This window comes from Lipotes vexillifer, unplaced genomic scaffold (assembly GCF_000442215.2).
Source record: "Lipotes vexillifer unplaced genomic scaffold, Lipotes_vexillifer_v1.1 scaffold98, whole genome shotgun sequence".
NCBI lineage: Eukaryota > Metazoa > Chordata > Mammalia > Artiodactyla > Lipotidae > Lipotes > Lipotes vexillifer.
The window spans coordinates 799779-820153 of NW_006799611.1; the positions used below are offsets into that span (position 1 = coordinate 799779).

The 20375-nt window shown below is 57.8% G+C and overlaps 1 protein-coding gene across 3 annotated transcripts in view; it reads left to right on the forward strand.

The window, feature by feature from the left end:
• Positions 1-13068, forward strand: part of LMX1B (LIM homeobox transcription factor 1 beta) — an 82242-nt gene extending 69174 nt beyond the window's left edge. The window contains exons 3-9 of one of the 3 annotated variants that reach the window (XM_007471708.1): positions 7319-7551; positions 9717-9898; positions 10090-10167; positions 10310-10405; positions 12196-12202; positions 12350-12493; positions 12833-12990. In XM_007471708.1, coding sequence (XP_007471770.1) covers positions 7319-7551; positions 9717-9898; positions 10090-10167; positions 10310-10405; positions 12196-12202; positions 12350-12493; positions 12833-12990 — 898 coding nt within the window. Of the gene's footprint in view, positions 1-7318; positions 7552-9716; positions 9899-10089; positions 10168-10309; positions 10406-12195; positions 12203-12349; positions 12515-12832 lie in introns of all 3 variants that reach the window. The other 2 variants (XM_007471707.1, XM_007471706.1) reach the window with 2 other exon arrangements.
• Positions 13069-20375: the final 7307 nt, after the last annotated feature.

Sequence of the window (20375 nt, forward strand, 5' to 3'; positions counted from 1 at the left end):
GTACGCAGACCTCTCACTGTTGTGGCCTCTCCCGTTGCGGAGCACAGGCTCCGGACGCGCAGGCTCAGCGGCCATGGCTCACAGGCCTAGCTGCTCCGTGACATGTGGGATCTTCCCGGACCAGGGCACGAACCCATGTCCCCTGCATCGGCAGGCGGACTCTCAACCACTGCGCCACCAGGGAAGCCCCCAAGTTCTTTTAACTCTGTGTCATGTCACCTTTTCCAGGAAGTCCTCCAGATTGACTATCATGCCTTTCTATGCCCACCCCAGCCTGCTGAGTGTACCCCGTCAAAGCACATGTCACGTTATGCCAGCTCCCATGGGACAAGATATGATCTGACTGTTCCCCAAACATCTTGCACGAGCCTGGCACAGAGTCAGACTCCTTGGGTGTTTGCTGGGTGAATCCATGAAGGTGTGGACAGTGGGGACAGAGGGCCTTCGGTTCCAGGTGCCAAGCCTCATGGTCCCCATGGAGGGAGTGCTTCCAGGAAATGTGGGACTTGGGCCTGGAGAGGCCCTAAGGGAAACCAGGTCCAGAATCTCCCTGGTCCCCAGTGTGGCCCTGAGGGAGGGTCTCACAGAAGCTCATACCTCAGGGAGAACTCAGACCCAACGACGTGATGGGGGCTTCAGACTTGAAATTGGAGGTGCAGAAGAGAAGGTTCCAGAGCCTGCACTGGGTACCACGTGACACTTAGACTGGGGAGCGAGAGGGACCACACACCTGCCGAGATGCCCTGTGGACTAGGCCTTCTCACATCACCAGGTGAGAGGAGGATTAACACCCCCATTTTACAGAAGAGGAAACTGAGGCTCAAAGAAGGGATGTGAATGACCCAAGGCCACATAGCTGGTGTGGGAGACGTGGAAAGTCACACCTCTGAGGATGAGGATGGGGGTGGGGGGGGTGTTAAAAGGGCCCTTGAATGAGCAGGAGAAGGAAGAGACACAGGACAGAGGGTCTAGTTGGCCCACCTTGAGTCAGGTGTCCAGGCCTGGCCCAATCACTTAAAGGTCAGGGAAGTCATTTAATACCAACTTGGCACTCCCAGGGCTTTCCCTGTGAACTATGGATGACAGTGCAGTGTGGATGTTGGGGGTGTTACTGCAGGACTCCCAGCCCAACAGGAGTGATGTATATAGAACTTCGTTGACAAAAAATTGGGACACCGGACTCCGGGTTGTTTAGGTGTGGAGGGGGCACGGGAGGGCAAGTTCACTTATCTTGTTAGCTGGTAGTGTTCTAAGACCCCCCCCAGGAGCAGAGGAACCAATATTCTATTGTCCTACCTGGCTGCCCATTTCATTTCTCCCAAGGTTATTCATTCACTCAACAAATAGTCATTAACCACCAACTCAATGCCAGAGCAAAGGGTAGGGGATTGAATTAGACCCAGTTCCTTATTTCTAAGTCAGTGGGGGCTTCAGACACACAAGTATCTGGATCTGTGGGTATCAGGGAAGGCTTCACAGAGGAGGTGACAATTGAATTGGGTCTTGAAGGATGAAGAGGAGTTCAACGAGAAGTAAAGGGAAGGGGTTGAGAAGATAGGTCGGAGAGTCAGATGGAATTTTAGGTGCTAAGGAGGCAGGAAGGGACTTGCTGTGTTCAGGGAACAACGAGAAGCGTGGCAGCTGTAGCAGAGCATCTGAGGCCAGGTGTGACAGGGGTAGAATGGGGCCTTGAATGCCATGATTAGATCTTTGGGCTTATCCTAAAACTGTTGGGAGCTCTTGGACTGAGAACCCAGCAAGGGGCTACATAAACTGTAAAGTGCAATGATGGGGGTCTGGGAATGGCAGTACAGTGAGGAAGAGGAGGCCGAGGAGCTTCTACTCAGCAAGGATAGTGAACTGGTGCTGGACAGTCTTGGAGAGATGATGACAGTGATCATGATCACCACGTGTTGAGCCTGGGGGGATGCACCTAGGCCATCATCCCCACTGGACAGATGGGGTCACTGAGGCTCAGAGAGGAGAAGGGACTTGTGTAAGGTTCCAGTGCAAGGAAGTGACAGAGCCAGGATTCCAAGCCTAATGAGTGCTGTGTGGACTCCAAGATCTGGGGATGAAAACCCATGAGGAGAGACTGGAGGGGCCCTGGGACACTAGGAAACCAGTTTTATCAGAGGTAAAAGAATCAGCTGTACTGCATGTATCACTGCAGGTGTCAATGGTTTAAGAGAAATTAATTAATCAGTTTTGTAATCCACGTTCAAATGCTCCCCAAAAAATTGGCTTTCTGAGTTTTGTTTATTAGCTTTATGAGTTTAATAAATTGAGCATTAAATAAATAAGCCAATAAAAACTCAAAGGAGATGGAGACATGTTGTCGTACCCTGGGACTCTTCAAGGGAAGGACATCCCAAGAAAGGGAATTTCTTAAGCTGCAATCACAGATGATCCTGGGGGAGGGGGAGATGTTCAATTTGGTTTAAGAAACTGGGTGTTGGGCTTATGCCAAGTAATAAGAACTCGGGGTGTTCAGAGCCTTGAAGGCAGACAGACATGGGCATGATACTCAGAGCAAAGGGCCAGGGTTAATTGATGAACAAAGAAACATTTGGATGCACAGAGCAGGGAGGAAGGAGTATATGGTGGTGCTGCCATGTGACCCTGAACCTGCCCTCTGCATCTTCCTGTGCTCATCTGTGAAACGGAGATGGAAACATCTTCCTTTTAGGGTTCTGTGAGGACTTAATGGGGTGATGCAGTTAGATGTTAACTGAGCTCAGTGATATTATTGAGACAGACAGAGAATTGAGCCAGGAGTGCTCTGTCCAGCCCAGGCCAGACAGAAGCTAGAAGGCTGGATCCAGAACCCAGGGTGGTCATGAGAAGGGGGAATGGTTGGGACCTGCATCAGGGAGGCTGCTCCCAGGGACCCCTGGGAGACCCCAGCGAGGATAATCAATGAAAGCATGTTGGACTCACGTGGAACAAGAGAAAGGCAGAAGCCAGCTCTTGTGGGATGCCTTCTTCACGCCAGCACAGGGCCGAGGGCTTTACATGCATTCAGCTCTCCCAACAACCCCATAGGTAGGTACCATCATTCTCATTTTACAGATGAAGAAATTGAGGCTCACTGTCTTGAACAAAGTCACACAGGGAAAAGTTACGAAGCCAGAAGGGAACCCCAGGCTGCCTGCTTTAGCCTCCCTGCCCCACACACAGCTCCCCTCCCAGGTGGTCCTGTTTCCCCAGGGCAGGTGGGTTAGGCTCCCACAGACCAGCTTCCCTGTGGGGGTGGGGACTGACTTGCCCTGCCTCACGGGCTGAACAGGGCTATATTGGATGGTTCAGCATTCATTCAGCAAACATTCACTGCTCACCTTAGTGTGTACAGGGACTTAGGCTCAGCACTGAAGGCACAGAGGTGACCATGGGGAAGGTGCACCTGGAAATATGTAAAGTGCAGTCCTGAGGAGAAGTATCTGAGACTGGAGAGGAGAAGGGGGCTTCCTGGAGGAAGGGATGCCCAAGCTAAATCCTTCATAAACAGATATTTGACAGGCAGAGGCTGGGAGAGGGGGATTGGCGTTCTAGGTTGTAGGCACAGTGTGAGGAGAAAAGTGTCGGCGGTTTACATGAAAAATGGGGAGGGGGTTGTGTGGATTGCCAGCAAGCCTGTGTGTCTGTGTTGTGGTCACGGAGCTGCCATCTAGATTTGGAGCTTCTGGATTGGGGAAGGAGCCAGGGCAGGGGGGTTGGCACCAAGAGGGCGGGGCAGCTAGAGGGAAAGCCACAGGAAGCTCCCCACCCGCCTGGGCCAGAGTTTCGGAGCTGCCCCACAGCACCCCATCGTCCCCTGACCCCAGGGCCTGCCCCATCCTGGCCTCCCAGCCCAAGTGTGGAAAGCAGCAACACACCCATCTGGAATCCCCAGGCCAGCTGGGGAGTGGGGACTGTTGTCCCAGTCTTACAGATGAGGAAAGTGAGGTTCAGACTTGCCCAGGGTCACAGAGCCAGTCAGGATGGAGAGCAGGACCAGGGCTGCAAATCCAGTGCCCTTGATGCTTTCCGGGCCTTTCACATCAGGCTCTGGAGCATCTCTGGGGCAGGAGGGGGAGGGAGGCAGGGTGGCCCGGAGCTTTTCAGCCTGATCAACTCTACATCTCTGGTCAGTATTTGCAGCTTCTGGGCAGCATTCACAGAGAGGCCTGCCCCAGCCCCCAATCACTCCCTCTGTGCTCACAGCTTTATCCAGACAACTCACTGCATTTTCACACTGAGAAACAGGCAGTGTTGCTGAGCCCATTATACAGATAAGTGAGCTTAGAGAGAGGAAATTCCTTGCTCAGTCACAAACCAGCAAGTGGTGGAAACAGGCATTGAACCCGAGTCCATCTGATTCCAGTGCCACCCGCCTGTAGCTGGGGCTGCTTCTCAATGGCTGGTTCCACCGATCCTTCATGGTGGGAGAGATCGAAGGAGGGAGTGGGGGGCTCACAGAGAGGAGGGCACCCCGCTGGCACCCCAGCCCCTCCCACGCATGCAGTTGGTAGCTCTCACCCTGGCACGGTAGACAAAGGAAGCCCCATAATTGGGAGTATTTCATGCATTCCCTGCCCCCCCCCACGATGTTTTATTGGGTGGAGAGATGCTTGGAGACCAAACCGATGGCACATTCTGTTTATAAAGTGTGCAGTTTGTTTTATTTCCCGAGTTTTTGCAATCTAGATAACAGATGATGCCCCGAGTGGCTGGCGCTGCCTCTGTAATGGCGGCACCGAGGCTTTGGAGAAGTATTAATAATAGAATGTGTTGATGAGTTTGGAGAAAGTAGCAATCGACCCCCTGCTGCCAAGGCATTAGCGGGGCTGTTCTGAAGGAAGCCTGCATGGTGGCAGCGCCTGCAAATGCAGGTCACACACCCCTCCCCCCCGCTGCTCCCTCCCACTGACTAAGAGGGCCTCCTCTCTGGTAACCGCCCAAGGTGTGCCAACCCAGCCTGGGGCCCTGGCCCTGATATGGTGACACAGAGATGCAGCCATTGCCTGTCCACCCGTGGGCCACAGAGGCCAGGCTGCAGCCCTTAGAAGGGCCGCCAGGTCAGGAGGTAGAGTGTGGGGAGAGGGACAAGGAGGCAGTGAGAGGGGCAAGGCAGAAGTGTCCTCCATGTCAGAGCAGCAGGTTCTGCAAACCTGGCTCCTTCCCTAGCCCCTTGGCAGAGTTGGAGGGCCAGCCAGATTCCTAAGGGCCTCTGCTTATGGTACATGGACAGTTGAGTGGGTCACACCCTGAACAAAGGTCTCCAGCCAAAGGGCCAAATTGGAGCTGCATCCATCTCATATACCGTTGTGGAGGCATGCACTGTGTGGGCCAGTGGGGTCCTGTCTGCCTGAGCCTCTGCACGCCCCCAAGCCTTCACTCATGGCCTTTTCAAACACTGAGGCCTCCTTGAGGATCAGGTGGACCTCTGTAGAACTGGGAGCTGACAGGGCCATGTGCCATCACTCTGATGTGGTACTCATTCATTGAGTTAAATGCTCAGTATCATTGAATCCTAACAACAGCCCTTTGAGGGAGGTCCTGTTGACATCCCCATTTTATAGTAGAGGGAACTGAGGCCTGAGATAAGCATAGAGGATGCCACCTCCCCCAGACTGGGGCATCAAAGAAGGCTTCCCAGAGGAGGTGGCACTGGAGTTGGGCATTGCAGGATGAGTAGGAGCCTGCTGAGTAGACTAGAGGTGGATGGCTGGATGGCAGGGGTTGCTGGGGTGTCCCCAATTTGAGTGCCCTGGCCAGTGCCAGGGCAGCAGGCAGAGCTCGGAATGGCCCTGCCCACCGCGTCCCACCAGCTCACCGTGGGCGGTGCTGATGGCAGCCTCGGGAAGGGAGGCAGGCCGAGAGCCTTGCATGTATGGCCATTTCTGTTCCAGAACCGATTAGTAGAGAAGTGCAGCTGTAATCTGTGCCTGTGATGGCAGGCCATAAAGAGGGATGGGATGTGCACAATGCTCCCCAGGTGGCGCCCGCAGACGTGGCCCAGGGACGTGGGGAATGAAAAATGGTTTTAATTCCCTCCCAGCAGCAATAATTTGATTCTTCATAAATTTTTCCATCAGTGTAGTTCCCACAGAGCAGGGCACGTGACAGGGATTGGGGGCCAGGAGGAGCGGTCAGTAGGTGCAGGCAGAGGCGGGGCCCTGCTGCTCAGACTCTTTCTGCACACTCGCCGGAGTCACAAAGACCCCCGCCCCCACCCCCAGCTTTGTCTCCGGAGATGGAAGATGGATCCTCCCTGTCACGGAGGGACTGGATCAGGCCCGGGGAACAGAGCCGGCTCCATCATTTACTACCCACGTGACCTTGAGCACGTGACTCTGCCTCCCAGCACCTCAGTTTCCTAATCTCTAAAATGGGGTTAATATTTCCTGCCTCATAGTGTTGTTGCAAGGACGAAATGCATTTCTGCATGCAGAGCGCTTAGAAGAGCGGCTGGTACACCATACGTGCTCTGTGAATGTCTGTTCACAGTGTAGATTCCTAAGCTACGATGAGGGATAAGCAGGTGGTAGCCAAGGCAAAGGCCAGAACATGATGAAGAGCCAAGGTGATGGTGCTCTGGAGAGACTGCAGGCTGTTCCACGGGGCCGAAGCCTCGGGGAGCAGAGGGGTCAGAGAAGAGGCAGGACTGTGAAGGGCCTGAGTGCCAGACTCAGCAACTTGAAGGTTCTCCGGAGGGCACTAGGGAGCCATGGAAGAATCTGGAGCAGGGAAGCAGCACGATCAGATGTGTGTTTTAGACAGATCCCTCTGGCTGTCATCCTGGAGGGTGAGTTGAAGGGTTGGAGAGGCCAGGAACCCAGGGAGGGCACTGGGGCAGCCCTCAGGCAGGAGAGGAGGGACCCGGGCTGGGTGATGGGTTGGGCAAGGCTGGGGATTGCTTGGATGTGGGGGAGAGGCAGGGACAGAGAGGAGGAGAGCCGGCGCTAGAGTAAGGGTAGATGGGACCTGTGGGCTGCCTGGCCTTCCCCTCAGGGCAGGGGCCCACCTGGCTCCCGGGGAAGGCGGAGGCTGAACCTGCACTCTGCCCTCTAGTGGCCACTGTGTCTCTGAGCGGGAACGACCGTGAGCTGATGCTCCCAGAAGGCACCTCCGGGCAGGTTGCCCAGTGCCCACCGTGAGGCCACCAGGGCCCTGTGAGCCAAGGGGGTAGGGCTCCCACTGTCTGGCTCTGTGCCCAGGGAGGGCCTCTCCCACTTGGGCCGGAGGGTCAGCGTGGCGGGAGGAAGAGGTGCTTTGTGAGCAGTGCCTCTGGGAGGGACCACTGAGCCCAGCCGCCGCGCCCACTCTGCACCTGCAGGCTCTTCGCGGCCAAGTGCAGCGGCTGCATGGAGAAGATCGCCCCCACTGAGTTTGTGATGCGGGCGCTGGAGTGCGTGTACCACCTGGGCTGCTTCTGCTGCTGCGTGTGTGAGCGGCAGCTACGCAAGGGCGACGAGTTTGTGCTCAAGGAGGGCCAGCTACTGTGCAAGGGCGACTACGAGAAGGAGAAGGACCTGCTCAGCTCCGTGAGCCCCGACGAGTCTGACTCCGGTGAGCTGCGCCTGGAGCTGGGGCAGGTGGTGGGGAGACCCGCCCCTGCAGGAGAAGCGAGCTCGTGACCCCAAGACATGCGCTATACACAGACGCTGTACCCACATCCGATACGCATGCGCACTGATGGGTTCAGTACATATGTGCACGTGTGGGGTGCACACAGACACGTGTGCACAGCCCCACAGGCGCATGAATGTACCTGGACACTATCACACACAGGTGTAGGTGCATGTGATCACAGATGCACACACACAAGCACATAAAATGCATGTGTAGACATGTGCTTATTACATGCCCAAGCATGCAGAAGCCCACACCCATGTAAACAACATGTGCACGCAGGCCCCAGCACACTCACGCAGTAACACCTATGCATGTGGCTGCACATGTTCATCCACGTGCTTACATGTACTGTAGCTTGCACACACATGCTGGCACACCCCCTGCTCTCTGGCCCACCACCCTCCCCCTGCTCTTATCCTTGCTGTGGCCCCCCGCGACAGCACAGCATCCCAGGGGGCTCTCCCAGCACTGGGTCTGCAGGCTGCAGGTGTCTGATCTGATGCAGCCTTTCTGCATCGCCCCCCAGAGCCTTCAGCAGCCCCAACCTATTCCCTTTTTTCCCGCTGCATGGGGAGACTGGGGCCCTCGGGGGTGGAGGGAGAGACTCCATTTCCCAGGGTGAAGCCTCCTCTCTAGCCTGCTCCAGCCCCCAAACGACCTTACCAGTTTGGAGCCCTCCTGGCAGGAAGGGCAGGGCCAGCCGGGAACAAGTCTTAAGGAGGGAAAAGTCAGGGAGCAGGCTGGCACCTTGTCATTCCTGGGTGTGGCGAAGATGGACTGGAGCTGGGGGCGTGGGGAGGAGGCGCCCTGATCTGCCGGGCCTTGTGGGGAACCTGGAGCCCATGGTCACAGGACCTGCCCACACAAAGGATCGCTGTCCCTGCCGGAGCCTTTGGAGGAGGTGTGAGCTCCCACCACCTGTACCTCTGTCCATCCCTGGGCAGGGCACCACGGCGGCCAGGCTGCCTGGGCTCCTGTGGGAGAGCAGAGGCCAGCCAGGTGCCATTGGCACGTTCACGCCAAGCCTAGGGAGGGGTTCTCGGAGGGAGGTCCCCTCCACAGGGGCTCATGCTCAGAGGAAGATGGTCTAGGAGAAAGGAGACCAGTTCAGACTTGGGGTCAGCAGGAGGCATGGGGGGTGGGAGGGAGGCTCTGCTATCTGTCTGGGGCTGGCATCTCTGAGACCCACAACTCGGGCATGGAAGTGGGTGTGGGTGTGCCTCCGGGTGAATACTCACGCTTCTGCATGCAGGTGTGTGTGTCTGTCCAGATGTGTGCATGTCTGTATGTCCCTGCTTGTGAGCATGCACCTCTACGTGTGTGTGTGTACGCGTGCACATGTCATGGTCACAAGTACTCCTGTGTGAGAACATCTGGACTGTGTCTTTGCCCATCAATTCTTAGTCCCTGGAAGCTCCAAGCTAGTGCTGGGCTAGTGCCGTGGGAACTGGTTTTCCCAAAGGCTGACATGCTGGGCTGGGGTCTCCCGGGCACCGGAGGCCAGCAGGACAAGGTGGGTCCCAGGCAAGATGGGTCAGGGGAAGCCCAGGGCCAGAATGAACACAGATGCCAGCATCTCTCCTCAGGCGGGCATGGGCCTGATGAGGACAGCAGATAGGCCACAAGTGAGTATCCTATGCTCCCTTCAGTGTGTCCAGCCACATGTGTACACCTGCGTGCTTCTGCAGTGCCCATACCTGTCCCCACGTGGGCCTGTATCTCTACCATTCTGAACGTGTGCGCATCTGAGTGTGCAATGCATGCGTGCTTGTGTGTCTCTGCCTGCTCACCAGGGTGCCTTCCTGTGTGTGTCTGCCTGTGTGATGTCAGCAGAGCAGGTCTGGGGGCCTTGGTTCAGGTCTCCCTGGGGGTCCAAGATAAGAAAGTGAGGAGTGTGTGCTGAGGAAGAGGACACACAGGGCCCGGATGGGAGATGAGAGACTAGATAGGCAGGGCCTGTGGGTCGGGGGAAGGGGGTGGTCTTTACCCTGAGGGAACTGGGGAGGCGTGGCAGGTGTTAGCAGGAGGTGATGGGATCCCATCAGGTAGCAAGTTGCCTGAGGATACAAGGCTGACAGGCTGGGGTGTGTCCCCCACAGTGAAGAGCGAGGACGAAGATGGGGACATGAAGCCGGCCAAGGGACAGGGCAGCCAGAGTAAGGGCAGTGGGGACGACGGGAAGGACCCGCGGAGGCCCAAAAGACCCCGGACCATCCTCACGACGCAGCAGCGAAGAGCCTTCAAGGCTTCCTTCGAGGTCTCCTCCAAGCCCTGCCGGAAGGTGAGGGGCGCCTGGGGTGGGGTGGAGGCTGACAGCCCCGAACGTGCTGCCTTTCCAGACACCACCCCTTCTGCTCCTGCTGGGGGCTGGGCGTCCCTCCCCCTCCCCGCCCATGTCCCCAAACCTGCTGCCTCCCAGCTGCTGCCCCCCGCCTACCCCCAGGCCTGACCTGTCTCCTTCTCTATGGGCAGGTCCGAGAGACGCTGGCTGCAGAGACGGGCCTCAGCGTGCGTGTGGTCCAGGTCTGGTTTCAGAACCAAAGAGCAAAGGTGAGTACAGGCACCTGCCACCCCGCTGGACAGGGGTGGGATGGGGAGGGGGTGCAGGCAGAAGACCAGGGGCCTGATGAGGGTGGTGTGGGAATGGAGGGGGGCTGGAGGCGGAGACTGGCACACACTGTGTCTCCTGCAGATGAAGAAGCTGGCACGGCGGCACCAGCAGCAACAGGAGCAGCAGAACTCCCAGCGGCTGGGCCAAGGTGAGCAGGGCGGCCCGGGGTGGGGCTCAGTCTCTGTAACTGGACTCCCAAGAAACCTCCTGCCAAGGCGATCAGAGCTCAGGGAGCTGCTGCCTTGGAACCTGCTGAGGTCAGTGAAGGAGACAGGCAGTGGGGGCCATGGGACACAGGAGGGGAGATGGCAGGGTGGGCGGCCCGGAGGGGTGGCAGAATTTCCACATTCAAAACAGCGACGCGGTGTGCCAGGCACTGTTCTCACCGTTCCACACGCTCCGTCTCACTTAATTCTCACAGATCCCTGAGAGGACAGGGCATCGTTACATCCCTTCTCACAGATGAGGAGACTGAGGCTCAGGGAGACTAAGGGACTTGTTGGGATCACTCAGCTAGTAAGGGGCACAGCCAGGCTTCAGCCCGGAGTGTAGGGCTCCTAAGCCTGTGCTTTTAACGTGACCATACACCCTACTGCCCACAGTAGAATTCAGCAGAAGTCTCCAGAGAAAGTCTGAAGGTGTTGAGGAGTCCAGGGTGGACTGGGCCTTGCCCAGATGTTGTTTCCACAACTTGGACATGGAGCCTTCTAGGTCTTGAAGGGAGGGCACTGGGAGCTCCCTGAGTCTGCCAAACTGGGGTAGGGGCCTCAGCTGCCTGCTCCCAGGTGAGCCGGGGTCTCTGAGGCAGATGCCAAGGGATTGATGGGCAGCCCCTCTACTCAGAACTCTGGGGCCAGACCAGTGTCCCAGGCTGGACCTTGGGCTTCAAGGCCGTGGCCTCAGAGCCCAGCTCTTCCTGTCTTCTCTCTCTGCCCCCTCTCCCGAGATGGCCCAGCCTTCTGGGGCTGCAGCCACGGCTTCAGGTCTCCCAGCCTGCTCCCAAGCTGTCTCACTCTCCGGTGTTCCCAGCTGCCCCCTGGATGCAGCCTCCCCAGGAATGTTCCACGGTCCCCTCGAGCTCATCACAGCCCATACTGCACTTCATACTGCTGCCCCTGCTGCCACATGCACAAAACACCCCCTACAGCTCCCCTACCCCGTCTCAGCAAATGGCACTACCACCCACCCAGTACCCACACCAGGAACCCAGGAGTCACCTCCCTCGTCCTGTCCTACACATACTGCATCTGCTCAGTCACCAAATCAGGCAGTGGTTTCTTGTCCCATGTCCCTCATGCCCCTCTTAGTCTTTCCCACATCTGCATTATTACAGACCCCACCCCTCCCAATGGTCTCCTCCTCTGGCCTCCACCCTCCCAGCCTTTCTCCACAGTCCCTCCATAGCTAAGACCCTCCACTGGCTTCCTACAGCCTCAGGGGAGCCCCCACTCAGCTCGGGTCCCCAAGGAACCATCTCTCTCCCCAGGCACAACCTTCTCTTGTCCTCACGCTCCATCCCCATGGACTGGGCTCCTTGCTCCCACAGGGCAGTTTCTCTCTTCTCTGCCTTTGCTGCCCTTCAGCCTGGCATGCCTGCCCCCTGCTCGGCTGGTTGAACCTCTGCTGGTTGTTTAAGTCGCATGGAGGTGGTGGGCTGCTTCCTCCAGGAAGCCTTCCTTCCCTGAGCCTTGTTGGCCGGGGTGCGGGCTCCAGCTTGATGCTCCCAGATGCAGGGCACTCACTGCACCCATATGTTGTCGAATCAGTACTGGCTGCTCACTGGAAGCCTCTGTCTTCCCCAGGCTGGGAGCTCCTGGAGGGCAGGGCTGTAGGAGGAAGGGAGGAGGTGGGGAGGGAGGGCTCTTTCTGGAAGAGACGCTGGACTGTGTGTCTGGGGAAGGTTGGTGGGCTGGGGGATCAGATATGTAGGCTCGGTGACCCTAGAAGGCCGCAGGCAACCTCAGCAGGGGCAGGGCTGGGAAGGAGGAGGTCAGAGAGACCGCAGTGGGCAGCCTGGACTGGGGGGTCATGAGGGAGGTCATGGGACTCCTGGGGTACATCTGTGAGGTCTCCAGGACAGGGCAGGCAGGGCCAGTCAGTGAGGGCGTGCTGTGTCCCCAGAGGTCCTGTCGAGTCGCATGGAGGGCATGATGGCCTCCTACACGCCGCTGGCCCCGCCGCAGCAGCAGATCGTGGCCATGGAGCAGAGCCCCTACGGCAGCAGCGACCCCTTCCAGCAGGGCCTCACGCCGCCCCAAATGCCAGGTGACCACATGAACCCCTATGGTAAGCTGCCCGACCCCCTGCTGCCCCAGCACGGCCCCTGCCCCCTGCCTGACCTGGCAGGCCTGGGCCCAAAAAGCCACCTCCCGCCCCAGGGCCCCCCCACCCCGGCAGACCCTTCCGACACAGCCCACCTGCCTCCTCCTGACCGGAAGGGGGCGCCCTGGAGACCTCACCCACAGCCCCCAACCCCTCTGGTCGGGCACCGTCGGCAGGTCATCCTGTCCCTCCCTCACCTCCAGCCACACTGCCTGTAGGGCCAACAGGGCCCCCAGGAGCCCCAGCCTGTACCCCGGTGCTGACACCGCCTCTGCCCCCCAGGGAACGACTCCATCTTCCACGACATCGACAGTGATACCTCCTTAACCAGCCTCAGCGACTGCTTCCTCGGCTCCTCGGATGTGGGCTCCCTGCAGGCCCGCGTGGGGAACCCCATCGACAGGCTCTACTCCATGCAGAGTTCCTACTTCGCCTCCTGAGAGCCAGCCGGGCCGCACGGACGCTTGGGCAAGGGCCCTGGGGTGGGACTGCAGGCCGCAGAGGCTGCCCCGCCACCCGCACAGACTCTACAGACAGCCATACGGTGCCCTCCCCTCGGCCAACTGGGCCTGGCTAAAGTGCCCACTGGGCACAGCCAGACAGGCAGACGGGCACAGCCTGGGCAGGGGCTGTGTCCTGCCCACAGAGACTGTCACCCCCAGGGACCCAGAGCTCTCGGACAGCCACTCATCTCCCAGCCCCACCTCGGCCTCCATCGCCTCCTTCCCCCTCCCCATCTCTTTTATGGGAAGCTTAAATTCTCTCTATTTTTTTAAATGTCCTCTCTCTGTCCAGGCCACCTCCATGGCATGGGCCTAGGTCGAGGCAGGGCCCCCGTGCATGCCCCCAGACGATGGTGGGTGTGAGACGTGTGTGTACCTGTGCCCTGCACTGTGCCCACCTCCCCCGCCTCTGAGGGCAGGCCCGCCAGCCTAGGATCACCCCTTCCAGCTGGAGCCTGGAGCCTGGAGCAGGAGGAGGGAAGAGCCTGGCAGGTGGGCCAAGCCCACCACAGCTCTGCCCTGAGGGGCAATCCTGGCGGGACCAGGGACGGGTGGGTTGAGCCCAGGCTGACTCAAAGGGATGGAGACATACATGCAAACGCACATACTTAAAGGCACACCCATGCGGAAATGCACACAGATACACAGACGTGCTGAAAGAGACAGAAAGGCCTCTGCGGGTCAGCCCTGCCCTGTCAGGAAGCGGGAAGTGGTCAGACAGGGGCAGGGAGCCCCTCTGATAGCAATAGGAGGGAGGAAGCGAGGAGGATAAGGTGAACTTGAAGCACGTGGACACAGATGTGTCTTAGCCTCTGCCCAGACGGGGGCTGCCTGGGCAGAAACAGAGGCCGCAGAACCAGGTAGAATCAGACCAAATGGCAGAACCTCCAGGCGGAAAAGCATCTCAAAAGTCACCCACTTGGCACTCCATAGGATGTTTGGTTCCTGCCCAAGCCACTTCTGCCTCTCCTCGCAACCTCCAGTGACTTCATTGGGCCCCAAGTCAGCTGCCTTTTCTGCTGATTTCACCTCTGCCCTATTCAGCCCTGAGTCCTCGCTTCTCAAAGCCAGGCTTTTCCAGCTTCTCCAGCTCTTCCTTTTAAACTGTACCGCCCAGCCTGGCTCCAGCTTTCCCTCTAAAGGTATGGAACAGATATAACCCAGTCTTCCCACTGTCATCAGCCAGCCAAAGTGAGCAGGTCAATCACCTCCCCCACTTCAGGCACCCTGCCTCTGTTAATGTGGCCTGAGACCCAGTGAATGGTTTAGGGCACATAACCTTGGAAACTCACCCTGCCCTTTTGTAACCAGAGCCCCTGACCCTGACACATGTGTGACAGCTAAGCCACAACTCTCTTCTCTGTGTGTGTGTGTGTGGAGGGGGCACTTATCGGTCCCTGGAGATCCAGTGAAGGACCTTGACTTTTTTCTTGTTACGTTTCCTCTTATTTGATTCATTCCAGCCTGTGGAGTTTCTCTGCACCCCAGCTCTGTGACCACTGGTTTGTTCTCCCTCCTCAGCACATCCGCCGATGTAAGGAGTCGGCCCTGTGTGTCTCACCCAAGGCATGTGGACCATTTTGTCAAACGCCCTGCTAGGAGCCAGATACACTGTATCAACCTCTGCCCCCAATCTACCCAACTACTAACCCTGTCAAAAGAGGAAGTGAGGCCAGGCTGATGGGCCCTGTTCTCAGTGACCCCTTGCTGGCCCCTGGAGGCCACTGTGTCCTCAGCCAGTGCTCATGGCTCTGCTTTCCATTCTAACACTGAGCCCTAGGCTGCAGAAGTCTGCCTCCAGGCAGACTTTGGACCTTTGAGCTGATGGGATGACGGGTGTCTCTCCACCCGTCTGGAGAAGGGCCCCTCTGTCTGGCCCTTCCTGGGATCCTCAAAGTTCACCAACATCCTCTGTGGTTTTGCTTCTCTGTCCACTGGGGAGACCTCAGTCCCTCCAGAGCATCCTAGGCCAACCTCCCCACCCCTCCTGGGCTTCTGCACGCACGTCTTGCCACGCTCTTCACCGTGGCAGAGCTGGCAGAGCTGAGATGCGGCTCAGAGTCAGCTCTCAGGCCCCAGCAGCCAGCCTGGCCCTTCTGGGCTCTTGTTGTTCTACACAGAACTTCCACAGGGTCTTAGTTGATGTCCTGAGTCCTTCTGCAGTCTCAGCCCACCTAGGTTCTGTGCCATCTCTGGGTCCTGGGTCACCACTTGCCCCTTAGGCAGCCACTCTGGTTTCTTGAGAGATGGTCCCCTTTCTCCTCTTATGCCCACACCGTTGAATCATGCCAGGGGCACCGGGGCAGGTCCAGGGGTAGATGTTCTCCCCTACCAGTAGGCCTGGCCCTTCTCTCCCAGACTCTCTAAGTTGGAAGGAACCTCAGGAATGGGTCAACTAGTCCACCCCTTATTCTGCAGCTGGAAAATGTGGGCCAGGAGAGGGGCAGGGACAAGGCCTCTCTCAACTAGTCAGGGACAGAGCTGGAGCAGAGAATAGGGACACCACGCCAGCTTCTCATCCTCTGTGTCTGATGAACGACCTCCAGGTCGGAGCATGACTTGTCTTGGTAAAATTGCCATTCTGGGGCCTCATGAACCCCAACTCCAGCCTGGGCTCTGCCTCTGCCATTACACTGCTCCCTGCCAGGAGCCGGTACAGGACACCCATGCTGATGACCCACAGATTGTCAAAGCAAGAGGGACCTCAGCCCCTCGTGCCAAAGATGACCCATCAGCTAGTTTAGGTAGCACCTTCGCTGTACTGCAGCTCGCTGCCCCCAGGCTCTGATGCCCACTCTTCCCGGCCCTGGACTAGGTGTGGGGACACAGATGCACAAGATGTAGGCCCCCCCGCCTTGAGGGGCTCTCTCCTAGGAGGAGAGGTATACACATTCCGCCCCAAGCCTGTCTGGACATTGTTAGGGACCCATTCCTCAGATGAGGAACCTGAGGCTCAGAGAAGGTCACCCAGCAGAAGCACAGAGAAGCAAGCAGGCTTGCTGGGGTCTGGGGCTAGCTGAGATGGCCAGGCTCTTCCCACTTCGCATAGGAAATGCAGCCTTGACTGAGGTGGGGGGCATGCGTAGCCAGGACCACTCCCGCCCCTGCCGTGACATGGGATCACCATCACATGGTGCCTGGGTGGGAAGCCCAAGGGAAGGGGGAGGTAGCAGTCTGGTCTCCGGAGGAAGAGGGAGAAAGTAAGAGGTGGGCAGTGGGAGTGCTGGAGAAAAGGCGAGTCCTGTTTCCCTTTGGGGAAGTTGAGGCTCAGAGAGAGGAAGGAATATGCCCCAGGTAACACAGCGAGTGTTAACCACCTACCCCGTGGAGCCTTCCAGGGAGGCCACACAGAGGGACGCTGTGGTTCTAAGAGTCAGACCGTGGGCTCAGCACAGCCCATAGAGAAGGGGCCAGTGCCAGTGGGCTGGGCATCTTGGGAGGCTTCCTGGAGAGGATGAGGTAGGGGGGGTCCACCACGTCCAGATGAGTAAGGCCCTAGCAGTGAGGCGTGGGGGAAGGAGAAGTGGCTGACCCCTGCCTGGGCCCAGCCTGAGCTCTGGGCACCACCTGGGGTGAGAATCTCATCTCCCATGTGGGAGAACCTGCAGCTCTGGGCTCACTCTGCCCCACGGGGAAGGGGGTCCACGCTCACAGGTACGCACACAAACACACTCACACCCAGACACACATGAAGGCTCACGGACCCACACTCGTAGACATGCCGCCTGGGGGCCAGGGGAGCAGGAGGGACCCTCCAACGTTTGGCCCTTGGACAGTGCCATTTCCAATGGGCGTCTCTGCTGTGCCCCCACCCCCTCCAGGGTCCCACAGGAGCTCAGCCCAGCCAGGTGTGGGGACCGGGCCACCGGCCACTGCTGTTCTCCTTGTACAGACTCTCACTGTCCACCCGCCATCCCCAGACACATTTTATTTAATAACTTGTCATTGTTAAATTATTTATTAGCGTTTACATCACCACCCCACCCTGCCCTCCACTCTCACCTTCTGCCTCTTCCCACAAAAGCAGAAAATGGAAACAACAAAAAAAGATGAGACATCAGTATATTTGTAAATAAACCAACCTGTACACGCCTGTGGTGCCTCTCCTTGGGGGGAGGCTGTGCAGGGCCTGAGCCAGTCCTGCATGAGATGTCAGCAGATTTCTCAATGGGCACCAGGGACAGCAGGTCAGGAAGGGAGAGCCTGGGGTCCCTGGTCTAGCCGAACACATTCCCTTGTCCCATCCCATAACTGTCATCTCCCCAACCTTGTCCTATGCCAACCCCGACCCATCTCCATCCTTGAAACAAATGCATCCCTCCCATCCCACTCCATCCCTTTCCCCAACACAATCATTCATTCACCCAACTAATATGAAGGGCCCCTTAAGTGCCAGCCACTAGGCTGAGAACTGGGGCTTGGTCCCTGCCTCAGGGAGGTAGACAGTGTGATGTGAACTCAGTTGAGGTACGGTGCAGCCTTGTTATAGGAGTACCCAACCTCATCTGGAGGGGCGGAGCATCATGGAAGGCTTCCTGGAAGCAGCTACATATTAAGCTGAGATGGGAAGTTAGCCCGCATGGGGGCACTGAATGGGGAGGAGTGTCTGCGAGCGCTCCAGGCTTGTGCAAAAACTCAGGGGCTGGCAAAATCTTGTGAGTTTCTTGAACTGCAAGAATAGCTAAGTTTGGGGCTGGGGGAGAAGCAGTGAGGCTGGACCATCCAGGGTCCTCATGCTGAGTGGAGAATAGATCCAATTAGGTCAGATGGACTGGAGACTGGGGTCAACTCGGTCACCTAGGTGACAGATGACTATGGCTTTGACTAGGGTGGTAAAATTGGGGAGAAAGAAGGGGGCAGATCCAGGAGATAATGGCGAGAGGGGACTCAGGGCACCTGGATCACTGTGATGGGGTCCCTGGAGCACTCTGATCTGGGGCACGTGGAGCTGAGGGTCTCTGGGGCACCCAAGAGGTGTCCTGGACAGGGCTGAGCCGCAGAAGGACCAGATCTGAGTAACCAGGTGTTCAACAACCTTGTGCCTCACTGAGGCACAAGGTGGGCGAGCTCACCCAGGGGAATGTGACAGGGAGAATGAAGCTGAGGCCAAATCCTGAGGAATCCTGAGGACTCGGGGCTGGACATGGCCCTGGGATCCAGGGGAGACGGGGTGGGGGTGGGGCCGGGGGGGGGGGAGATGGCAGAGACTCAAGGAATGTGGTTCTCAAAGTATGTTCCTTGAGGTCTCAAGTTTCCTCAGAGTACCTTGGGGAGTATCAGTGTGTGCGCGTGCGTGCCCTTGTGTCTATGGAAATAGCTCTGTGGGTCAGTTTGCCTGGGTAGATTGTGTAGGAAGCTGGGAGTCTGCATGTATTGGTTTATGGTGTGCAGCTGGCTGTCTAGATCTGTGTATGGAGTTGGGTGTCTCAGACTTGTGTCCGTGTGTCAGTGAAGACGTTTGCACAACCACACCTGGGTGTATCATTGCACATATCTGCCTGGTTGTGCATCAGGGGCACCAGCGCCCCTGGGGGCAGCTCCGCCCCACTCTCTCCTGCAGCCTTGGGTGAATCCCAGCCCCAGGGGCTTCTGGGTGAGGCCCTTCCATTCATCACTTTCTTCGCACCCCACACACCCCCGAGAGGCAGATGTCAAGGTCCCATGTTTCAGAAGGGAAACCCAAGGCTCAGAAGGAGGAAATGACCAGTTCAATATGACAAAGCCAACAAGAGGCAGAAGAACCAGGGCTTAAAACCAGGTTTAGCTGTAAACCCATGGCCTCAACACCACCTCGGATGCCTCCCTAAGCCCACACTCTCTGGCCCTGCAACCTGGCCCTTCAAGGTCAGGCCCAGGGACCCAGGGAGCAAGGAAACTCTCTCCTACCTTCAGAGTGGCCTCACTGAGGCTCAGAAATTAAGTCACTTGGCTTAGACTGCACAGCACAGAGGCAGGACTAAACTGGGTCCTCCAACCAAGCCCCAGGCCTAGGCTTCTGAGAGAGGAGACTCCCAGCTCAAACCCCCCACCCCACTCCCAGCAGTGGGCTGCCAGCTCTCTTGCCGACAAAATTCTGTCACTAAAAAAGGTTTGGGGGGGTGGAGGGGAGGGGCTGTGCTAATCCACTGCTCCCCTCTCTCCTGCCTGTCTTCTCCCCCCAGCCCAGAAAGTGAAGTCAGGGGAGGGGGAGGAAATGTAGGCCGAGTATGGAGACAAGAGAGGGTGTGGGAGAAGGTTTCCCTCCAGGCCCCTCTTTCCAGAGGACCAACAGTAGCCAAGTCCCTGCCACTGCCAGTCACAGACTTTAGCTCACTGACCCTCACAACGACTAAGAACAGCTCTTATCCCATTGCAAAGATGAGAAAACTGAGGCTTGGAGAGAAGTATCTTGCTCCAGGGTGATTCCTCCCAGGAACCTGGGGTTGGAGAGGGTCTAGACCACGGTTCTGTGGGAGTTGAGAAGAGGGGTGGTCCCAGGAGAGGAACGCGACTCTGAGCCCACCCTATGAAACTTGTCTTCGAGGGTCTGAGGCCCAGCCCGGTCCTGCCTCTGGAGTTCACCACTGCTGCCTTCCCTGAGAAAACTGTGTGGGCTGTGAGGCTGGACTGGAGAAGGTGAGGTCTCTGCAGCAGCTACGTGGAATGCGAATCCACCTGACAGATGTGCGGTTAGATGGGCAGTCCAACAGGCATTAGGTGGATGGTCTGAAGGAGGGTGGCTGCATACAGCCCTGCAGTCCCCCACCGTGATGAGAGGGGCACCCCCTGGGCTCAGGCAATGCAGTTGGCCTGCTTGCCCATGGCTGACCTGCTGGAAGGTTCGACAGGCACTGAGGCAGAGAATTAGGTGGCCGAGGGGTTCCACCCACTACCTCTGGGAGCAGCCTTCAGGGATGCTCACCGTGCACCCCACGCTGTGCTAAGCCTTGCATATCTCGTTCCACTTTCTCCTCGAAGCCCCGTGGGGCGAAAACAATTGTAATGTCCACTTGACAGTCAAGACTCTGCTCTCTGCTGTTCCTCCTGTCCTGCTGGCCAGCGCTGCTCTGCCTCAGATGCCCCCTTTTGGCCTCTGAGTGTCCCAGACCCCACGCCAGGCAGACCTTGACCCCAGGCACTGACGGATGGACAGGGGGCTCTATTATGGCTTTGACTGCAGGGCAACCCCTGGGGCTTGACTGGAGAATGGAGACAGCCCCCGGATTGCTCATCCCTTTTGGTCTTCATCCCTTGCATGGCAGACCCTCCTAGGACCCTGCCCGCCTGGGAAGAGCTAAGAAGGAGCTGCGAGACAAGCACAAAGGACTCAAAGCTGGGGGAGG